This window comes from Hippoglossus stenolepis, chromosome 7 (assembly GCF_022539355.2).
Source record: "Hippoglossus stenolepis isolate QCI-W04-F060 chromosome 7, HSTE1.2, whole genome shotgun sequence".
In the NCBI taxonomy this organism is placed as follows: Eukaryota; Metazoa; Chordata; class Actinopteri; order Pleuronectiformes; family Pleuronectidae; genus Hippoglossus; species Hippoglossus stenolepis.
The window spans coordinates 13,741,112-13,756,960 of NC_061489.1; the positions used below are offsets into that span (position 1 = coordinate 13,741,112).

General features: G+C 38.6%; 3 protein-coding genes across 3 annotated transcripts; all 3 read right to left on the reverse strand.

Moving 5' to 3' along the window:
* Positions 1 to 922: 922 nt before the first annotated feature.
* On the reverse strand, positions 923 to 6,905 carry zgc:195212 (DUF4554 domain-containing protein). Its single transcript, XM_035161678.2, has 14 exons — positions 6,831 to 6,905; positions 6,524 to 6,647; positions 5,840 to 5,893; positions 5,648 to 5,769; positions 5,278 to 5,361; positions 5,142 to 5,197; positions 4,764 to 4,835; positions 4,409 to 4,604; positions 3,542 to 3,665; positions 2,139 to 2,288; positions 1,880 to 2,001; positions 1,450 to 1,560; positions 1,218 to 1,316; positions 923 to 1,106 (listed from the first exon to the last, which is right to left on the reverse strand). The coding sequence occupies exons 1-14, from the start codon at positions 6,849 to 6,851 to the stop codon at positions 1,059 to 1,061; spliced, it is 1,383 nt and encodes a 460-aa protein (XP_035017569.1). The 5' UTR covers positions 6,852 to 6,905; the 3' UTR covers positions 923 to 1,058.
* A 1,142-nt stretch (positions 6,906 to 8,047) lies between these two features.
* On the reverse strand, positions 8,048 to 10,776 carry LOC118111869 (thiosulfate:glutathione sulfurtransferase). The gene is made up of 4 exons (XM_035160606.2): positions 10,673 to 10,776; positions 8,850 to 8,978; positions 8,399 to 8,561; positions 8,048 to 8,270 (listed from the first exon to the last, which is right to left on the reverse strand). The coding sequence occupies exons 1-4, from the start codon at positions 10,683 to 10,685 to the stop codon at positions 8,216 to 8,218; spliced, it is 360 nt and encodes a 119-aa protein (XP_035016497.1). The 5' UTR covers positions 10,686 to 10,776; the 3' UTR covers positions 8,048 to 8,215.
* Positions 10,777 to 11,895: 1,119 nt separating this feature from the next.
* si:ch1073-303k11.2 (leucine-rich repeat neuronal protein 4) lies at positions 11,896 to 14,030 on the reverse strand. Its single transcript, XM_035160643.2, has 2 exons — positions 13,872 to 14,030; positions 11,896 to 13,016 (listed from the first exon to the last, which is right to left on the reverse strand). Exon 2 carries the CDS (start codon positions 13,012 to 13,014, stop codon positions 12,235 to 12,237), a length of 780 nt encoding a protein of 259 aa, XP_035016534.1. The 5' UTR covers positions 13,015 to 13,016; positions 13,872 to 14,030; the 3' UTR covers positions 11,896 to 12,234.
* Between the last annotated feature and the right edge of the window lie 1,819 nt (positions 14,031 to 15,849).

Consider the following 15,849-nt stretch of genomic DNA (forward strand, 5'->3'; position numbering starts at 1 on the left):
CATTACCGCCACCTATTGGGCTGGAGCGTGGATCAGAGGATTGACAGGTGAACCAAAGAAAAGAAAGTAAAGAAACAATAAATTCTTTATTTTCATGGTTTCCTTTAAAATGCCAATAGCTGCCACATGTTCTTCCCAGTGTTTCTCCTCTGAGATTCTTTACTTTTTTAAATTCAGAAGCATACTACAATCGTGATGTTCTTTTTATATTTCTTTATTCTCTTGTCTACCTCATTCTGAGCTGCCTGCTGCTGTAACAAGTGGATTTTCCCGATGTGTGGATAAATACAATTCTAATATTTAATATCCAATATAAAATCTATCTATCTATCATATGACAAATAACAAAATATCAAAAAGACTGAGCGGTGGCTACAACAACAACATACACACACAAAAACACACACATACAAAAAAGAAAGAAAAAAAAAGGTCAATCTGGAATGAAAGTACATAGATTTCGTAGAGACACTGTAAAAAGATTGGTTGGGAGATTCTCTAGTGTGAAGGCAAGTGGGAGTTGAGACGAGCCACAATTTCAGATCAGAAATATATTTCAACCTGGATTAGAAGCTGCAGCAGTTAAGTCAGCTGATTGAGTAGTTAATCAGAACAAGATCTAAAATTTGATGGTTTCAGCTTCTCATAAGACAGAATTTCCTGTTTTTTAAAAACATATAAATTTGATCAGGATTTCAGTGTAGATCGAATAAAACCAGACATTTATTGATGCCGTTTGGTGCTGCAGGATATTGTTACAGGCATTTACTTTTGTTTTCTTGATGTTTGATAAACCAAATAATTAATTGCAGCCTTAATATAGATTTCCTTTAGGACATTTTCTATCTTTTGAACTAAAAGAAATTGTGTGTGTGTGCAACACACAAAGTATAATAACAAAATCCATGTATTTGTCTTGTAATCAAAGGTTAAATAATTTTTCTTTATTGTATCACCAGCACATTTGCAACATCATGAATATTCAGTCCAGTGTTAACTGCTTCCAGAGGCTTCAAACTCAACACATCTCTTTTTTTTAATGACAAACTCAGACAGTCTCAGATTTCTGTCCTGGTGGGTCCATCACTCTCTTCCTCTTCCTCCATCTGTGGGAGCAATGATGTGTTGTTAGATAAAGATACCAAACCAGACATCTGACATTAATGAAGTGCTGCTATAGGAACTGGTTGTTGTTTGCGGACAAACCTCCCACTCACCTGAGCAGAGTAGCACCGGCCTCTGGGTGTGAATTTCCATGATGTCACCCTCCACAAAGATTCACAGAGGGAGGCCGACAATTCATGGGTGTCACGCACCTGACAAACATATGTACACATTTGTGACTTCTGTCATGACTATGAACATTTCTTTGTATGTAACATGATTTCTATTTAATATTTGACTATAAATATCTGCATGTTCATTATAATAATAATTTCTTTCTCACACCTTCATGCTGTTCAGACAGGCATTTCTGAAGTCCATGTTACTGCTAGAGCTCACGATACTGATGGACGAAGTGAGAATCACCTTGACAGCTGAACGCAGCTTCTCTTGGTCCTGTCATGTTGAACACATCAGATAAATGATTTCATTATTTACTTGATCTAAAAAGTATAAGGTCAAGTTATATAGAAAAAATTACCCCCACAATCTCCCAACCTGAAACTTTCTTATTGCTTGTTTTGCCCGACCATTAGTCCAAAGACAAAGATTTTTAATTCATAAGGGATACAAACAAAGAAAAGCATATAATTCTGAGATTTGAGAAGGTGGCACAAGCAAATGGTTTGAAGTGTTTCTTAATGAATTGATTAAAGGATTAGTCAAATATTTGTTCCAAATCTAAATTATATGAGTGTTTGTGTGTCATGCTTGCCCTTTTCCTGCGCTGTTGGGCTTTCAGTGTTTTCTTTAGCTCAGTCTCCAGGGCTGCTGTGACTGCCTGTCTGTTGTTGCTGAGAATATCCTCCAGGTGGTGCTCTATCAGGGCCTCTGTAGCTGTAAGAGCATCATAGATACACCAGTTTCCACTGTGGCTGGAATAATACATAACTCTTGTATTGTAGCTGTTTCAAATTAATGAAGGGAGGCTGTCTGTAGTGTTTTGTGAGTCTGCATGACTCAGTTTCTCTCACCCATGACATCAGAGAGCTGCGAGGTGAAGGGGTCGCTGTGCTGCAGGAAGAGGAAGAGCAGGAGACCCTGCTGCATTGTGGGAAGACTCGATTCTTCCTCCTGGTTTTCTTGCTCTACTTCATACACAATGCCACCACTGAGCACAAGATCTGCAGAGGATGATAAACATTTCTTTTCTTTAAAAAAAGACGAGGAGTAAATAAAGGGGAAATTCTCTCTAAATTGTAAAAACATTGCAAGCCCACACTGGTTGAAGACGCTGTTGCAATCAAACCAATGGGAGACACACCTCTGGGTAGGGCAGATAATCGTTTCTACCATTTGGTTTTATAGATCTAGTTTGAATAGCTTAATGCCACAGTAAACTTACCTCCATTAAGGTAAGTGTTTGTGGTCTTCTCTCTGACTACGATTGGGGCCGAGTGCATTATGAGACATTTCATTGTGAATGTATGAGCTACGTGCATCTCATGTCGACCTGTGGTTTCTGATTCACTGTGTCATCCACGAAGGAGTAAAATATATAATGCAACAGCAGTTTCTGAGATGTCGGACAATTTTTAGTTTTATCATGACTTTCCTTTGTTACAAACATTCATGCTCCCCTGAGCAGATGTAAGCATCCTAATAAGATGGTGAACGTGATAAACATTACAAATGCTGAAACACAAGCATCGAAGCAATGTCACTGTAACAATGTGTTCATGCTGACGTTCACATTAAGCGGAATTCATGCAGCGCTTTAGCCAGCGAATTAGGTTTGGATTGTTGTGTGATCATTGTTCAGTGTTTTAATTTAACAAAGATGTTATTGGATTGTAACTGATACGGATATACGGATTTCTGTCATAATCATCACCATCCAAATCATGGTTAACACTTTCTTCACCCCAGATTCCACACCACACTTCTCTTCTGTGCAATGTGATAGTGTGCAACAAGACACAACACTCTGTTTGCAACCAACGTAAACCACTGGTGCAGATTATATTTTGATCGGAACATAACTCGCAGGAGACGATCATTTCAGTGGTGAGCCCCAGATTTACACTGTTGACAGGAAATGGAAATAGTCCACTGTCTTTGAGCGCTGTCTCTTTAAAGTTCTTTGTTATTGTGTTCTGTGTGTGTTCTTTGTTTTTCTTCTACCATTTGATCTTCTTTTATACCTCTGATTCAAATTATGGGCTCTTTGGTATTCATTAACATTTATATAAGCAGCTCCGGGCCAGGGCTGTACGCACAGTCCCTAAACAATCACAGGTGGTTGAGCTTACTCTTCCATGCAGACTGAGAGAAGTATGTTACTTGTATACTCTGTGAAGGAAACAATCCTTCTCGTAAAATAAACTAAAATGTTTCCTGTTCTGGTGTGTTGTTCCCATCAGTGGTTGTTATCTACCTTTGTAGGAGGAGCAGTGGAGGCCGTGCACACTCAGTTCTTCACAGCCCAGATGAGCAGGGAGGCTCTGGAAGAAACTTGAGGGGCCTGTAACAGGAACATTACTGGGGCTGTAAACCAAAACGTACACACGTGTGAAGTCAAGGAAGACTAATTATAACCAGATGCCCAAACAACCTCCACAGAGTCACCATGGAGGAGCAGTGATTTTACTCTGAGCTCCTCACCCTCCTCAATTTCGACTGGTGCGAGCAGACACCCTGAAAAGGAAACTCATTATCATTGTTGGTATCGTGATTTCAGTCTTTTGGTTAATTGCCAAAAGCTTATATGACCCTGTGTGAGGGTTGAGGGTTCTCACTGGTGAAAAAGATCCACTGTTTAAGGAACATGGCCTGGGACTTGGAAGTGCTGGCCATCATCCCTGCAGCTGGTTCCAGTGCACCCTGGAGGTCACAGTGTTATGAAGCTATTTGAATCACGCCATCTGCAAAAACCACACACATAATCCAGAGACACTGTTTGTAACGACGCCCAATGATTGTTCCTGGCCCAGGAGGTAAAGAGGGTTGTCCACTAAGGCGGGTTGGTGCTTCAATCCCTGGTTCCTCTAGTCGGCTTTCCAGAGTGTCCTTTAGCAAGAAACTGAACCGCAAATTGCTTCTGAAAGCTGTGCTGACAGTGTGTGAACGGTGCCATAGAGAAAGGACTTCGTATAGATACGCTGTATGAATGTGTGTGTGTAAATGGGTGAATGCAAATTTGACTGTAAAGCGTGTTGAGAGGTCAATAAGATTGGAAAAGCTTGAAATAAAACAGTGCATTTACCATCACATCCAGAATAATAATAAAATCAGCAAAGGATATTTGTATGTGAGTGAGCTGGGTTGCGAGATTGGGGTACTGCAGCACACAGGGGCTAAGGAGTGTGACAGGCTGGACGCTGAGCTCCCCATACAGGCCTTGATCCATGGCTCGAGGTGGGATACTGAGCAGCAACCTGTCTCCGGGGTCAGGGTGTCCTCCCTGACACCAGCATCCTTTCTTAACACACTCTGGAGGCCTTTGAAACAAAGAAGAGACAATTACTTCCAGCAGACAAAAGTAAATTATGTATCTATGTTGAGATAAATATGATATAAGATGATAAAAAAAAGTTTTCATTACACATTTCTTCCTTAAAGTAGGATATCATAAATAAATAATTTAAAAACAACATTACTGTGTGTTACAGGTGACATCCAAACTCAATGAGGTCTCTCCTGCCTGTGCAACTCTACTTTTCATTTTCACTCTGGAAGAAAATGAACACAATGTCAGTGCTTCATAAAACAGAAGCCGATATTCCCATCCACCATTTAAAATAATGAGCTGCTGCATTACACCCATGAGAGATTAACTGGAGTAGTGAGATTTTATCTTTGTGATTGTAATGATGACACTATGGCAATAGCCTTTATGTGTGAGGCTATTTTAATTACTTTATAAAATAACTAAGCACAAGGTTGTTAATTACCATGTAATGCACAGTTTCATATAAATGCAATATGTGATTTTGTTTACAAGCGTATTTGTGGCTTTGTATTGTATTAGAGTGTACCTGAATTCTGGTTCGAGGGTCTGCTGGTTGAATTTGAATTTGAGTTGGATTTTAATCTGTGAAAAATGTAAAAAGTCAAGTTTTTGCAAACTAGATTTGTATATAACTATGGATAGGGAAACAGATCCTCTCATACCCCTGCATTAGCCAAGCTGAATGTGCGTAGGAATGTCTCTATGTGAGTTTTCCACTCTGGACTTAAAAGTCTTGCATCTTTCATCTGTACAGAGAAAAGGGGAAAACAGAGAGAGACAAGTTACTGTCACTAATGAGATTTGAAAGGAAATACACTTAAAAATGTTTGGCTCCGTTTGAGTCTTGAGGCTCCACTTATTGACATATGTGCCATTCTGGTCCAATTATAAAGACCAGTAATGTGTCCCTGCACAGATGCTGCATCACAGGACAATCCGATACAAATAAGCTGCTCTGGTGCTTAAATGTTCAATGTTCAGTAATTATCATTCAGGACAATAGGATGCTAGGAGGATGAGTGTTGTTTGTACCTGAAAGGAGAGGAGTAATCTGAGGGAACCATACAGATCAGTGAAGGCAGACAGCTCCTCAGGGTCAGGCTCAGGACACGGCCACGAGCAGGGAAACATGCTCGCCTTCAAATCTGTGAGAACTCATGAAGCAAACAGAGGTTCGATAGAACACAGATGCATTTACACTTTGTGTTAGGTTTGTGTACATACCAGGTTGGAGTGCTTTCATTTTAATCCCAGTGCACCAGGGACCAGCAGCTGCAACTGTACAACAAAAGGGAAAACTGTCACAACACCTGGCTGTTTGTTATTGTGATCATTGTTTTGAATTATTTATTTTACCTGGTTCTAACAGAGGCTGGGGGCAGTCACTGTCCTTTTAATTCTCTATACAATGTGGGGGTGGAGTTAATCTCAGATGTTATGTCATCTGATCAAACTTTTTTCTACAGTGCAGGCTTCACTCAGTGAATCCTCAAAGATTGAGGATTATTTGAACTGAACCTAATATCTAACTTGTGTGCACCATTATTAGACTATGATATTGTAGAACCAGTTTATAATGGGACTTAAATGGATAGTTCAAATGTCCGCTGTGATCCACGCGTAATCGCTGGATTAGCATGTTGAAGGCTAACAACATGCTAACAACACATTTTATTCCTTTAAGCTGCAATCCACTCGTCAGTAAGTGATTTTTACAGATTGGTAATAATGTAAATGTGCTTGCTTGAGGTAACACAATGTAACAGAACTTTTTCTACTATTTAAACCAGTGATAAGTAATGTACGGCTTGTTTCCTGTCAGATTAACCGCAGGACGCCCAGTGTTAGCCCCTGTTTGTTTAAACCGATGAGACGGCTCATGTTGTGGGTTGAATAGTTCCCACTCACCTGTGCAGTTTAAACTATGAGCAGACGTTTTAGTTTCAGTCCACAGGAGAACAACTAGTCCCCCTGTCGTCTTTACACCACGCTGTCGTCTCTGCTTCCCCAGGAGCTTCACCAGCCTCAACACCTGCAGTCATCACAACACCTAGCTCAGCAGGCTAACGCTACACATGCTAGTTAGCTTCAAGTGAACGGTCTGTAATTTATAAACTACAAACTGTCAATCCATTATAAAGTACAGACTGTCTGCTAAACAACAACTTTACCAGCTAAAAAATAACAAAATTGAAAGATAAACTGAAAGCATTACCTGCTGTATCTCTCTCAACATGTTAGTAAACTACTGACATGACATCACTGGGAAAGTGTTACTGAAGGTTAATCAGGAAAATGTACTTTAATTATCCGCGGTAGTTGTACTGGAACCTATTCTGTAGAAAATTAATAATGTGATTTATATCATTATACGACTCACTGGGGCCTTGACGTAAAAACTGTATTTTATTGTTGAAGTTAGGTTGGAGCATTATTGTTATACATTTTATATGATAAATATTATAAACATAAATACATACATTTTATAATTTAAAAAAAGTATATATTATAATTATTATGCTAAAGCTAATGGCAGTTTTCTATATGATATGTTGATTATTTTCTTGATTAATGGAGTGATGATTTTATCATTACTCATAATAAATAAACGCCTGGAAATGAAAAGTCACACATTTAATAATCTGGGTCAATACCGTGAAATGTGTGAGTGAGTGCTTTTACATGAAAAATGACCTAAGCAATTATCTAAATAGCTTTTCTGCTGCTAAACTATTCTCAAACTGAAGTACAAGTTATTCAAAATTGTACTTAAGTTCTATACTTGAGTAAAATTACTTTGTAACATAAAAGCAAAAAAGTGTGAGAACTTTAAATAGGTGATCTATAAATCAAGAGGAAGTGACCTCAACTTGATTTTTGTATTTACGCAGGATTTTTTTATGCTGGTGTCATGAATCTACAATAAAACTCTGTAAATGTTTATTAGCAGTAAAATATATAAAGAATTCATCAACTGATTCAATGGCTTAGTGATATTCTCTGTAACTTGGTGGATACTACTAATGTATATATATATATATATATATAGTAACACTATTTGGCATATATAAACAGTACATAAACATTAGCAGGTATACACTTTTTAATGTATTCATTAATATGCAGTATTTGTTAACATCAATAACTTCCCCTATTAAGATACACACCAGCCTCCACTTAAAGTGTCTAATGGATTTTAGTTATTATTGTTCATCAATAAACTTAAATATGATAACAATTACATTATAGTGTGTTATAACCATTTAAGGACGTGACCTAACTGAAACTCACTAACTTTTTTCTGAGGCCTTCGTGTTTTTTATCAATTTGATGCGACCACTGTGTACATGTTTATACTGTGCAGGAAGTGTTTTTCAAGTTTAGCAGAGCTCTCAATAGTGATCCACACAAATAAATGTAATCCTGACCAAATAGCATAATCAATTTTATTTGAATTCATTCATACATTTTAAAATATGAAAACAAAACAGTATCAAAAGGCAGCAAATAAACTGCCAAAATATTTCTCAATTTTTTTACGTCAAGCTGTCACAATTGCTATTTTATATAAATATATATGAAGCATTCCTTCGACATGAGTCACTTCCCCTCTCTCTCAGACCACTCCCTGTATCCTCCAGCATAATTACGAGCACTGAAACACAAGGCAAGCACAGAATAGAACAGTAGTCATCATTACATAACAACTTCAAATACTCATGGATAGTAAAAGCAAGACGTGTGTATGTGTGTATTATTTATAGTTAACAGTTATTTATGTACTTCACATATCCTAGCTCTTGGGCCTTGCTCGTGGCCATTCCACCTCGCTTGCCCATTTGGCAGTGAAACACCAGCTCGGGGGCGTCCATCGGTGGCTTGGTCACCCCGTACTTGGCCTTGAATTCTTCTGGCTGCATTGCAAACGCAGCTTCGACTGTATCCACTGAATGAATGAAGAAGAATAACTTTAAGATTACATAAAACATTTACATTAATTGAACAATATTTGTAACCTGAAGAACCAGACTCAAGTGCAAAGATGCCTATCCAACACGACAGACTGGTATTTCAAGTATACACAACACCAGCAACACAACCAGAAGCTAAAGTCTGGTTGTGGATGATTAGTGGGAACCGTGAGGGGAAATAAATGAAATTCAGCAATCAGGATGAGATATATGGTTGATATCATCGATTTCTCTCCCTGTAAAGGCAAATAAAAGAAGCTCACCTGGGATGTGAACAGATCCTGGAATTTGCCCTTTGTCCACTTCTCCTTGGGAGCGGACATCAACCAGGAAGAGATTCTGTCTCTTTTCTAGAAGAGCTTTCAGATCCTCATAGGAGACTTCCTTGTTGACTGGAAATAACAGAGTGAACACATTAAAGACGTTGTAAAGTGCAAGAAGCCATTGTTGAAAACGTCCATAAAATTGTTTTATGGACGTTTCTCTTTAGACACAGATTAGGCATAAAGTAATAAAACAGCCTGACATAAGATTTTATTACTGACCATCATTTTCCTGCGATAGGTCATATGTAACTGTAACATGATACCTGCTTTGTGGCTTCCTTACACAGGTAACAAGCCAACAGCCTGATAATTACAGGTTTGGCAAATGGTAGGGGCAACAGGTATCAGCCAAGATGTGACTGATCCATATTAAATACTCTTTATTTGCTGATATATATTTAAATGCAGTGTTCCCATGATTAGTTATTTTCAGTCACAGAAGGCTACCAGCCTCATAAAAATGATCATAATGTCTTTATAAACAGTGAAGGTGCAAAGATTTTCATGTACAGTTGTGTGGATCCGTTTGGGCACCTCTGGGGAGCCACATAATTACATATTTTGTTGTTTAGTAATAAATACAATCTCTGCAGAACACATACATACAAAATCTGCCATTTTTCAAATGTTAATGCACTGTTACTTAACATTTCATGAAAGAAATGAAACAGTAATTGCAACATGTGCAAATGTTTAGTTATTCTACTATGTCCACTTAATATGCCTTCCTTTGGAATGTATCACAGCCTGTAAACTCTTTTTGCAACCAGTTGAGAGTCTTTCTATTATTCATTTATTCTTGGATTTTCACCTTCTCATCCTGTTGATCAGTTCAATGTTCTGAGGTATTTTTTACACTATTCTTACACTCAGCATTTTTAGGATTCACTCACAGATTTAATTTTCACAAATATTCATATCAGGGGACTGTAGTTCATGTTGGATTTTGACATCTGCTTTCGCTCATAGGCTGAGTCCTGTTGTAGAAACCACCTACGTTTCTGTCTCTGTTTTCATCCAGGATTTGCTCATAATGAGTGGAATCCATTCTTCCCTGAATTTGAGCTCAGATAGTTGCCACACAACCCAGAAGGAATTATATGTCCTCCCACACGATTAGCGGTTGGAAAAGAGGAGGGTGGAGGTTCCTGAGCCCTGATGAGTGATGTGAACAAACATTCCACAATTTTGTATTTTATATAAAAGTTCAAAACTGACATGGACATTTTTGCTGGTCCTCACAAATTCAACGAGCTGTGTGAGGGTTAAGACTTGGTGTTAGGGTTATAGCGTCCTCACAACTACAGAGTGACGTGCATGTGTGCGTGTGAATTGGTAGTACAGGTACATGTCTCTCATCATGTGGTTTGTTGTTGGTTGCTTTGGTGACGGTGAACTAGACAAGAGTTCCCTGAGGATACAACTAACATCCGGTCTGCTGAGTCATCCTGAATCTGACATCTGTACAATTAACACACAAAACCTCAATATCCACATAAACAGAGACTATTTCCTCACTATTGATTTATCTCATCAGCGCATGAGATACCTCACAGTTAAAACGACCTGACAACATAAATATACCGTTAATGCAACTTTGGGTGTGATTGTTATCTGAATAAACGTTAGAGAACCAGGCTGTTTAACGGAAACTCACTTTAGGTTTTAGAAACCTCGTGTTTTGGATATTTAAGCTCATCCATTAAGTTAAATTAGTGAGTTAAATGATGTCTGTCTCAGAGAGAGAAGTGGAAACTCACCTGTGTCCGCCATCCCGCTGCTGCACAAATGTGTCTGCACCTACTTCCTCACATTGTTCGGTGGCCCATCATTGGTTCAGACACCGGAAAAAGGCGGGACTTACGTTGAGTGACTCCAGCTCTTGACCAATTACACAAACCTCCTGATGTTTATATCTCTAAGACTTTCAAAATAAAAGTGGGATAGATACCTGGATACAAGTCGTTGAGGAGGAAGAGGCTTCACCGAAGTAACAGCAGCAAAGCACTGCATTCAATACCGTACAAAAGTATCATAAGTAAAAGTACTCAGGATAGTGAATTGAAGATTTCCATATTATTAATATTATTATGTATGCAGTACTGTACTGTACAAAAGTTTCAGAATCTCTTCAAAATAATGGTATGAATACTGTTTATCAATCAGTTTATGACACACAAAGTGAAATCTAAAATAATAATAAATATCTAATTTGAGATCAGGGCTCTGTGGAGGCCAATCACTCCTCACAGACATTGGTTCATATACACAATATATTATTGGATAATTTTTGTTATTTATTTATTCTTATTTTTGACAACATGATGTTTATGTTGCATGGTGATTATATAAAAAATAAATAAATAAATATATTATAAAAAGTTTATTTGCACTTCTAGTTCTGCTTTTTTGAAGACTAATTGTACTCACATGATTCTTGCTTTGATATGTAATGTAATGTAATGTAATGTAACATAATATTCTGCTGAGTACCTCAATAAAAAGGCCCTCTGTATTTTACAGTTGCTCATTTGTTTTATAGGCAATATTTAAAGATGTAAAGTTGTAAAATAAATGATGTGCATAGAGTGCTTGTGTGGATGTAATGCTTTCCACCAATGAAAATGGACAGGTGACAAATTTAAATCTAGAATCAATGACAGGAAAATAACAATTGCACAATTGTACAAGGACCAAAATTAGAGTTGAGTTAGACAGTTCCACCTTGGGCATCAAAACACAAATGTTGTTATTTATTTTTGTAAAACTCATGTTCCATCTCTCTTTTTAGAGACTTATACAATTCTTAGTTTACAGTTGACCATCTGATAGTTGAGCACATTAAAGCTGCTCTGATTTTTTGCTCTGTCCTAAAAACTAAATCTATGTTATCATTGTCATTACCATTACCACCAGTCACCCATCTGTAAGTCATGAACTGTAGGCCAGTGCAAAAACCTTTTGAAGCAAAAATTCAATCAAGACATTTCAAACTGTTTTTTATTAAAATAAGATTTAGTTCATTACAAACGTTTTAATCAATAGCTATTGCCTACAAATATTTACAATTCCATTTAAATCTAAAATAAATCTACAGAGGTTAATTTGCCAGCAAATTACCCTGCAGTTATAATCCCAAAATAGCTTGATAAACTGTTATTATTTGTTATTATGCGTGTTATCCCAAAAATGCCCCTGCTCTTTCTCCCAGTATGTTCATGTATCCACCCCTGTGGATCACAATTTTGTGGCTCTATTTCATAATCACACCAACACTATCTCTTGTAACTGGGATGGATTGTCCCTGCTGCACTTTTCCAGATTACAGAGTTCCCTCTGTGCTGTAAGAAGGGTTTCCTAGTCCATCAGTGGAGTCTCTCTTCCCCTTTTGACATATTTTCTGTTTCCATAGGATCACAGCTGTAATGATTATAAGTAGAAGCAGGGCGACTCCTCCACCTATGATCCAGACCAGCAGGTTATGATCAGAGGTTTTAGGAGGGTCATACCGTGTACAGGAGAATTCTGAGGGGCTGCTGTGTCCTGCACTGTTCATCGCCTCCACACACACCTTGGTCCCAACTTCCAAGGATCCCACCAACCCTCGTCGTAGAGCATTTCCAAACTCCAAAGCATCACCTTCACCTCCCTCAACCACCACTCTATACCGAGACACCACAGAAGATGGAGCGCACCACTGCACCTCTACCTTCCCCCTGTTATCTCCTTTACTGACTGGCAGCACTGCCTGGATGACTGGTGAGTGAGGAGGCTCATCTGCCCCACTGATCCCAGGACAGAGGCACCCGGTCTTCTCCGAAAGTTGGACACAGGGTTCCTGATCCTCCAGGCAGGGATTGATCTTGCAGAACTGGGGTGTCGTATTGAGAACTGAAATCTTCACTAAGGGCGGCACTTCAGAAAGAGAGCTGTTGTCATCGTCATTGTAGTCATCGTTATAGTCATCGTCCGAGCCATGAATGAATATGATGCGAGGACGAGTGATGGGAGAGGAAGTGGTGGCAGCATGAGTGAAGAGGTGGGAGTGAAGGAGTGGCGAGGCAATCAGAAAAAAAAGAAGGTTCCTGTACAGGGACGTCATCTCTATGGGCAGATATGACAAATGATGATGAGAATAACTTCTACAAAAAACAACCATTTCACAATAATACAACCATAAATAGATCACAGTTACTGTAATGGCATGTTTACTCATTCGGTGTATAGAAGAAATGAATCCACATTGATTTCATTGATTTCTCATTTGACCTTGTGGCCTATATACAAATCAAGACTGGTTATGGAATTCAAATGAAGTGGAATAAAGAAACTGAAATCGAGAAGAACAAGTTAACGTGGTCATGGTAACTGCGTCAAATCACAGAAACCAAAATACAGATCTGAGTTACAATACCAAATGAGCATGGCATCAAGGATCTGCAGTGGTAATAAAAAAGGTTTTTCCCTTTTTTCCTTATAGGATATGTCAAAGAAAAGAAAAACAATAAAGTTTGTTGAGAAAAAGGTTATTTGGCCACATTTGGGATCGATTTCCCTTTAGTTTACAGCCGGGAAACAAATTTGTGAATAATCAAACTTTCGCAATGTTCTGGTTTCCATCCTGTAAACAGCTTTAGATAAATAAATACTGAGTGCTGGAAGAAATAAAATCTATTGGGGTGAACACATCAGCACTTCCATTTTCTCCAGGCAGAAAGCCAGAGGAGTTGTGTGGGAACCCAGAACTAAAACATAACAAAAAATATGAATGGATTTCAGTAACACTCACATTTAAAAACAACTCCAAAGAAGATATGCTCTCATGCCTTTAAATGCGGACACTGATGACTACATCTCTAACAATAACCATGTGATCATGTGGTTTGCATCAGTACACGTAAAGGGATGAAATGAATGGAAAATAAAGTAGAAGAAAAGAGGAAAAGTGGTTTTCTGTACCTGTTTGATGCTGATGGATCGTTGGAGTCTTTTCCTCGTTCCCAGTCTGTGTGCTTACACCGTGTGCTCACTCACTCTTCAGTTCTCACCGTCTTAAGTTGTTTCCCTTAGAGTCTCTTCCTCCTCCTCCTCCTCCTCCTCCTCGACACCCCCCAATTTTCTTCGCTCGGTGCCTCTCCCTCCCCTCTTTTACTCTTTCATGCTCTGTCTTTTTTCACTCCTCGCCTCCTACTCTGTTTCAACAGGGCCCCTGAACCGGCCATTGCTGAGCTTTTATATTTCTTTGTGTTGGAGATTTTTGTGACAATGTGTGGGATTGGGGAGCGATAAAGGGGTATGTGTGTGTGTGTGTGTGTGTGTGTGTGTGTGTGTGTGTGTGTGTGGGGAATGTCATGTGCCTGTGTTCAGCATGTCAATATGGTGAGCAACAGCAGCAACAGCAGCAGGAGGCAGGCTTGTGCTTGTTGCAGTATGTGTTTGTGTAATCTGTAGGTGCAGTTGTGTGTTTTTCATAACTTCGAGGGGCTAAAACTTCTCTCCGCAGGTGTCCCCCCTGGAATGAGCAGAACATGAGGACACTTTATTGTGTGTTTATGTGTTCCCCTTTGAGGGTGGGGGGTGAAGAATGCATAAATGTGTATTTATTATAGACCTCCCCCCATCCTGTAGCCACCATAGTGACAAGCTGGAGGGGAACGATAAAAGGCTTTCTATTTTCCCTGTCCTTTTATGGGGTAAAGCTGGCAAAGTAGGCAAGCTCTTTCTTATTCGAAGTGCCCGCATTGAACACAGATGAGAGGAAAAGTACCAGCGCAGGAGCCTCCTTGTTTTCCAGCTTCGAAAACCAAATGATTACACAAACAAAAAAATCCTGGAGACTGTCTTTCTCAGAGTGAATACATTCATCGGTCCTGACAACCTTCGAGTTTAGCCTCTGTTTATTGTCAAGTACATACAGTATATGAGGGATTTTTCTGGTTTGTTGATTTTTGAGTTTGTTTGAGTAAACCCAGCAACATAAAGCAGAGAGGGGGTTGTGATAGGTTTCACTTCCATCTATAAATTACATTTCATTTTAGCTGACGCTTTTATCCAAAGCGACTTACAATAAGTGCATTCAACCATGAGGGTACAAACCCAGAACAACAAGAATCAAGAAAGTACAATTTCTTCAAAAAAGCAAAACTACAAAGTGCTATAAGTAAGTGCCATTTAAGTGCTACTAAATTGTTAGTTTAAAAATTGTATTCAAGGTATAGTCGGAAGAGGTGTGTTTTAAATCAACTTGTTATGTTCATGTGAAAGTAAACTGATTTAATATTATGATCACAAGATGAGTTCTGAGAGCACAGAAACTATAACTTATTGAGAGATGAAAAAATGTGTATACATCCACTTAAACTTCACATCCGGAAACAAGAGCACAGATTTATGTAGCTGTTTTAAACACAATGGTTTACGTTCTCACAGAAAATGGAGAAAACGTGTTGCTCAGCTTTGTGTACATTGTGTGAATGTGCTTGAATATATTGTAGATGTACAGACGCATTGTGAAAGAATCCAAAATGAGAAAATATGTCACACACACATAAAATCAGCCACAGAATTATACAATTTAAAGCTGGTGGGCAAGTAGTTTTAAATTACACCTGTAATATGTTTCCACACATGCAAAACACATTGTTTGAACTGAAAATGCCGAAATAAAATGACCCACAATTTCGAGTGGGTCTCGAGCTACATGTTGATTCTTGTAAACAAGTTTCACAATTTGGATTCCTTCTCAATTATAAATCTGTAACATATGTGCCTCTTCTTGTGAAGACTCATTAACGAGTTCTTTGTTCAAAAATTAGTCATTGGCTATGAGGAAGATCTTGAAAGTCAGTCATAACTTGTCATAATTTGATTCCGGTTGTCGTACACACATGTCAGACAAATGGCATCAAAATGATTTTCTCTGGGCTACGTGATAACA